This window comes from Embiotoca jacksoni, unplaced genomic scaffold (assembly GCF_022577435.1).
Source record: "Embiotoca jacksoni isolate LCO1_2020_lvr unplaced genomic scaffold, fEmbJac1.0.p SCAF_24, whole genome shotgun sequence".
Classification (NCBI taxonomy): Eukaryota; Metazoa; Chordata; class Actinopteri; family Embiotocidae; genus Embiotoca; species Embiotoca jacksoni.
Window position 1 is genome coordinate 450,647 of NW_027185375.1, and position 6,449 is coordinate 457,095.

Here is a 6,449-nt window from a genome sequence, read left to right on the forward strand (position 1 = left end):
TTTGGTATTCAAAAATCCATTTAAAATTGAAAGCCCAGAGTTCTCAACAATAACCTGAACAGAGCTGGTGTGTACATTCCTCTCAATGACAGATAAGGTGATTCTGATCAAAGAAAATAAGACCTGGGAGGACGCCTTGTATTACTGCAGAAAGAACTACAGTGACCTGGTCACCATCACTAACCGAGCCGAGCAGAGATGGGTCCAGGAGAAAGCCAAGAACGCCTCGACTCCTTTCGTCTGGCTGGGACTGCGCTACACCTGCACGCTGGATTTCTGGTTCTGGGTCAGCGACGAGGTGGTCGGCTACAAAAACTGGGACTCAGAGAAAACCGATGAATGCGACATGTCTGGAGCCATGAAGAGCGGAGGACAACATGAGTGGGTCAAACAAATGGATAATCAAACGTTTAATTTCATCTGCTCTAAGAATTAAAACCCTTCTACTCACTGCTGACACACTTTGTCTTCATGTACACACTTTGTTTTTGGTTGTGTTACTTTTAAAGAAGTTTAGACTTTTTTTTTTTTTTTTTTTTTTTTTTGGAAAGGTATTTGTGGAAATGTAGAACTCCCCACTGGAAAAGACCAAACGCTAACTGTAGATTCCACATTGAGGGGAATTGAGATTTGAGAATTGAGAATATCAGTCATCATTTGTACATTTTACATTTAAGTGTGAGTTTTCTCTTTCTTTCTTTCTTTCTTTAAGGGGATTTTTTTTTTTTTTTTTATCTCATGTTACGTGTGTTTATCTGTCACATTCGGTAAAGGTACACCAATAGACTAGATTTTTCTGGTGATGGTTATATTATGTAAACACAAGTTTATGTTATAATTACGGTTTAGGGAGTTTTGTTGAAATGGATAATTGAACTGTGTTGTTGAATTTACTGTAGAAGTACGGAGTGGCTTCTGATGCTCATTTACTTTTGCATTTTATCCGAGATTGAAAACACAAACACAATTGTTCAGAAGATGTACTTAATTACTCAACGAATAGAAATAAAAATTACCCAAAAATATACATTTCCCTTTTTTCTTATAATTGATGCATTTACTGTTATAATTAAAGGAAAAACCTTTGTTAAAGTGACCACTATCATAAATGAGACATGCACTTTGCAGGGCTTATTAATATCTAATCAGATAGCAGCACAGTCCTGCCAACACGACATGGGGGAAACACAGAGCTTACTTATGTTACAGGCAAATATCATACGATATGATCCACACTGTGATAATCTATAGCTGCAAAACAGATGATACACTTTTGTGTTCTGGTGTTTCCTCGTAATATTCATGCAACAGTTAATGAGGAAATTAAAGACATCTATAAAAGGTAAACACTGAGGTACAGACTCAAATTTAAGTCATGATACGTTATAGGTATCAGCTTCAAACACAGATGTTAGCCCAACACAGGGGTAAAAGTTGATCTTCAAAATGTATACTTTTTATTTTTAGAACGAGAAACGAACCTTCAAAATACATCTTGCTTACGTGTTGTTATTTTCCTAATAAATCATTTTAACATTTCACACTTGTTTTTCTCTGACAAATGCAAATGACCTCACCCTCTTTTGAATAACTGATGTGCACTTCTTCCTGTTTGAATGTTAAAATGCTGATATAAACTGGCTCCATGAGTTCTCCGTGTTAGTGAGCATCTTGTTACTGAGCACCGGTCTTCTAACAGCAAACGAAGGAGAGAAGAGGCAACTAGAGGTACGTTTAAACTCCACCTGTGTGAAGAGGCTTCTTCTTATTTCTTTAGTTCATGTGGTTCGTTAATATTTTGTATCTAAAATCTGATTCATATCACACATTAAGTTTTTAATTTGCCAGAAAATTAGATTTAATAATTGCCTGTATCTTTTCAAATTAATTTAAGCCTCTGTAATTTAAATGGAGTATGAATACCACAACAAGATACATAAAGCCTGCTGCCTTTATAAAGTGTCGATACTCGACATTCAGAAAAAAGAACGTATCAAATGACTCTGTCAAAATGTAAGAGCGGTTGTTCGTATGATGAATCTACAGACAATTATCACCAGAATCTGCAGCTTCCCTTATATGTACAGATATTTGCAGCTGGTTTAGGCTCATTGTTTTTCTGTTTGGTCGGCAAATTTACTGTTTTGGTTCTATCTCTTCGCGTCGTTTCCGGACGCAGCACTTTTCAGAAGAAAAATTATATATATATTTAAAAAAAAAAAAAAAAAAAACTCTGGTAAAGTTCAATCACAATTTATATGGTTTTTAACTGTTATTTCGTCTGTCAACTTTAAATACCTGACGGAAACGAAATCTACAATAGTAGCAGCGAAACTCGCTTCTTCTTAGCGTCTACAGATATCTATTGAAGGACCTTGTATTAACCTAACGGGCTAAAATGTAACTTACTGTTAATTCTGGTTTGACTGTATTTGCTACCCTCTTCTATTCCTCTTCCTTTAAAAAGACTGAACTCTACAATGGAGGGAGGTGCTTTTTTTTTTTTTTTTTTTTTTTAACCTTGATATTAAGTATTTAGATATTTATTTAATTATTTTAGTTCAACAGGTTAAGTGTCTTTTGAATGATTTCAAAGATGAAGTGGAGTCTGTTCCTGATCACTCTGATGGGTAAGTGCATCGTCTCACCATCTCCACACGTGCCACTTATGTATGTTTGGTATACATTTTATTTTAATGATCACTACGGCTTCATCTAGATTTCTATAAAACTTGGACACTGCTTAGTAAATAACTGCCCTCAAAGCCTAATTTAAATCATAGTCAGTGTTCCTTCATCTCTGTTTTTAGGTCAGTGTTGCTTCATCACAGGTCAAGTCTACTCGTATCACTACATTAACATGAGCAAGACGTGGTCTGATGCCCAGAACTACTGCAGACAGAAGCACACTGACCTGGCCACAGTGAACAACATGAGAGACATGAAGAGACTCCTCAGTAAACGTCCAGTGAATAAAGAGGAAGCCTGGATCGGGCTGAAAAACCACACAGACGCCAACAGGACGTGGCACTGGTCTCTGCCTTGGGTGGAGTACAAAGAAAATAAAGAAAAATGGAGTTCAGGAGAGCCGAATGATCAGGGAGGTGTTGAGAACTGTGTGCGAATGCACAACAGAAAATGGCAAGATGTCCTTTGTAGTCACAAACTGAAGTTTGTCTGCTACAACGGTGAGAATATGAGGTTAATAATGCTAAGGGTATTTAGCACATCACTTTTTCCAACATTTGTTTTCCATTTTGACATATACGTCTGCCTTTCACGTCAAATTAAGTAAACACTTGGCTGATAATATACCTGAAAGTCCAAATTTAACCAGCCTTTAAACAACGCTTATAATTCCTGCAGTTTATTTCAATAAGTGACATTAACTGTTAATTGCGGTGATAAAATTCCACTTGTTCGTATTAATATACAAATTCTGACAAAACAATTTTTAAAAATCAATTTGAAAAGAAATCAACAGTACTTGATTAAACTAGTGGAATTAGGATTATATATTTAACAATATTGTTTCACCCTGTTTAAAAAAATTAGAAAAAAATTGAATTTTCTGAGACTTAAAACCTTGACAAAAAGGTGAATTTCTTAATATACTTGCCAGTTAATGACATGACAGATACTCAGCAACACTTTAGGTGACAAACACATGACCAGGCCCGCTGAGTACTGTGATGTAAGTTTGTGCTTTTCCTTCACAGGAAAGAATGCATCAAAAGAATTCTTTCCGATTAATGAAGAGAAGACTTGGCTTGAAGCTCAGAGGTACTGCAGAAAGAATCACACAGACCTGATCAGTGGAGTCTGGCAGACAGCCAAACTCTTCAGGAATGAGACAGTCCCAGCTGACTGGGAGAGATTTTGGATTGGCCTGTTCAGAGACACCTGGAGGTGGTCAAACGGGTTCGGCTCCTATTTCAGACACTGGGATGTGGAATTTAAAGACCAGCCGGGGAACTGTGCCAAGATCATGTTGGATGAAGATGGTTTATGGAGGAATGGCAACTGTACTGAGAAAAAACCCTTCTTCTGTTATGAGGGTGAGTTTTTATTTATTTCTTATCTATGGAGATTACACAACATCTCTTCAAGTAGTAAGTGTATTTATTTCAGACATTTACATTCTGTGAACTTTTACTTCACACCTACATAAGCTCCATCTCCTTTGTTCATTGTTAGTTTTTGTGCAATAATTGTTTTTTAGTGTCGTTATTTATTACAAATGTTATCTTGTTAATGCCCAGGGTAGGCGTGGAAATAAAAATTGGTCTAGAATATTGTTTTGGACTCAGACTTTCCCAGAGATTATTTCAAAATATGAAGATATCTAATTGTTACCGAACGACAAAGTGACGATATTTATTTTGGTATTAGTAAAGGTACATACTATTTTCTTTAATTGTTAGTTTCTTGTTTTATTGCTGCAATATTTTTTTATAGTGTCATTATCATCTTAATCTCAATTAAATATCTTATCTTGTTAATGCCGCGGTGAGGAATGGGGGTAGACGGGGAATGGTCATAGAGTTTTAATTCAAACTTGCACAGAGAAAATTTGATGACATTTGTTTGGTATTCAAAAATCCATTTAAAATTGAAAGCCCAGAGTTCTCAACAATAACCTGAACAGAGCTGGTGTGTACATTCCTCTCAATGACAGATAAGGTGATTCTGATCAAAGAAAATAAGACCTGGGAGGACGCCTTGTATTACTGCAGAAAGAACTACAGTGACCTGGTCACCATCACTAACCGAGCCGAGCAGAGATGGGTCCAGGAGAAAGCCAAGAACGCCTCGACTCCTTTCGTCTGGCTGGGACTGCGCTACACCTGCACGCTGGATTTCTGGTTCTGGGTCAGCGACGAGGTGGTCGGCTACAAAAACTGGGACTCAGAGAAAACCGATGAATGCGACATGTCTGGAGCCATGAAGAGCGGAGGACAACATGAGTGGGTCAAACAAATGGATAATCAAACGTTTAATTTCATCTGCTCTAAGAATTAAAACCCTTCTACTCACTGCTGACACACTTTCTCTTCATGTACACACTTTGTTTTTGGTTGTGTTACTTTTAAAGAAGTTTAGACTTTTTTTCTTTTTTTTTTTGGAAAGGTATTTGTGGAAATGTAGAACTCCCCACTGGAAAAGACCAAACGCTAACTGTAGATTCCACATTGAGGGGAATTGAGATTTGAGAATTGAGAATATCAGTCATCATTTGTACATTTTACATTTAAGTGTGTGTTTTCTCTTTCTTTCTTTCTTAAAGGGGGATTTTTTTTTTTTTTTTATCTCATGTTACGTGTGTTTATCTGTCACATTCGGTAAAGGTACACCAATAGACTAGATTTTTCTGGTGATGGTTATATTATGTAAACTCAAGTTTATGTCATAATTACAGTTTAGGGAGTTTTGTTGAAATGGATAATTGAACTGTGTTGTTGAACTTACTGTAGAAGTACAGAGTGGCTTCTGATGCTCATTTACTTTTGCATTTTATCCGAGATTGAAAACACAAACACAATTGTTCAGAAGATGTACTTAATTACTCAACGAATAGAAATAAAAATTACCCAAAAATATACATTTCCCTTTTTTCTTATAATTGATGCATTTACTGTTATAATTAAAGGAAAAACCTTTGTTAAAGTGACCACTATCATAAATGAGACATGCACTTTGCAGGGCTTATTAATATCTAATCAGATAGCAGCACAGTCCTGCCAACACGACATGGGGGAAACACAGAGCTTACTTATGTTACAGGCAAATATCATACGATATGATCCACACTGGGATAATCTATAGCTGCAAAACAGATGGTACACTTTTGTGTTCTGGTGTTTCCTCGTAATATTTATGCAACAGTTAATGAGGAAATTAAAGAAATCTATAAAAGGTAAACACTGAGCTACAGAGTCAAATTTAAGTCATATGATGCGTTATAGGTATCAGCTTCAAACACAGATGTTAGCTCTGAGAATGACAGCTCTCAAAAAGACTTCACAAAGCTCCACTAAAACACAGAATGCTTTTATAGGTATACTCACCACAAAATATATATAAAAGGAGTGTGAGTTTTCATTGCAGTTATAAAAAAAAAAGCAGCACAGAAGTAAAAAAAAAAAACAGCGAGCGGTTGTTGTCCTTCTTTTTCAGCAATATTTAGCAGGCAAACACGGCTTTGGGAGTTGGATAACTATTGAAAATTACAGAATTAGAATGAATATTAGATCATAACACAGTCAGGACAGCCATACGTGAGGTGTCATTTTTATAACACCTCTTCATTACAGAAATGATACGCCGTTTATAATATAGAGGTATCAAAAACAAATGACTAGTAACCTGATATGTACAGAATCATATAGAAATATGGTAATCAAGTTGTGTTCCACATCAAATTGGGAATATTGTTAAAAAGGATAATA

General features: G+C 36.0%; 2 protein-coding genes across 4 annotated transcripts in view; both read left to right on the forward strand.

Moving 5' to 3' along the window:
- The window catches only part of LOC138203885 (C-type mannose receptor 2-like), a 45,747-nt gene extending 44,208 nt beyond the window's left edge, over positions 1–1,539 (forward strand). For all 3 annotated transcript variants that reach the window (XM_069158894.1, XM_069158893.1, XM_069158895.1), the window contains one exon: positions 93–1,539. In XM_069158894.1, coding sequence (XP_069014995.1) covers positions 93–436 — 344 coding nt within the window. In that variant the 3' untranslated portion in view covers positions 437–1,539. The remainder of the gene's footprint in view (positions 1–92) is intronic.
- A 1,020-nt stretch (positions 1,540–2,559) lies between these two features.
- LOC138203888 (C-type mannose receptor 2-like) lies at positions 2,560–5,600 on the forward strand. Its single transcript, XM_069158898.1, has 4 exons — positions 2,560–2,630; positions 2,811–3,188; positions 3,720–4,058; positions 4,679–5,600. Exons 1-4 carry the CDS (start codon positions 2,585–2,587, stop codon positions 5,020–5,022), a joined length of 1,107 nt encoding a protein of 368 aa, XP_069014999.1. The 5' UTR covers positions 2,560–2,584; the 3' UTR covers positions 5,023–5,600.
- The last annotated feature ends 849 nt before the right edge of the window (positions 5,601–6,449 follow it).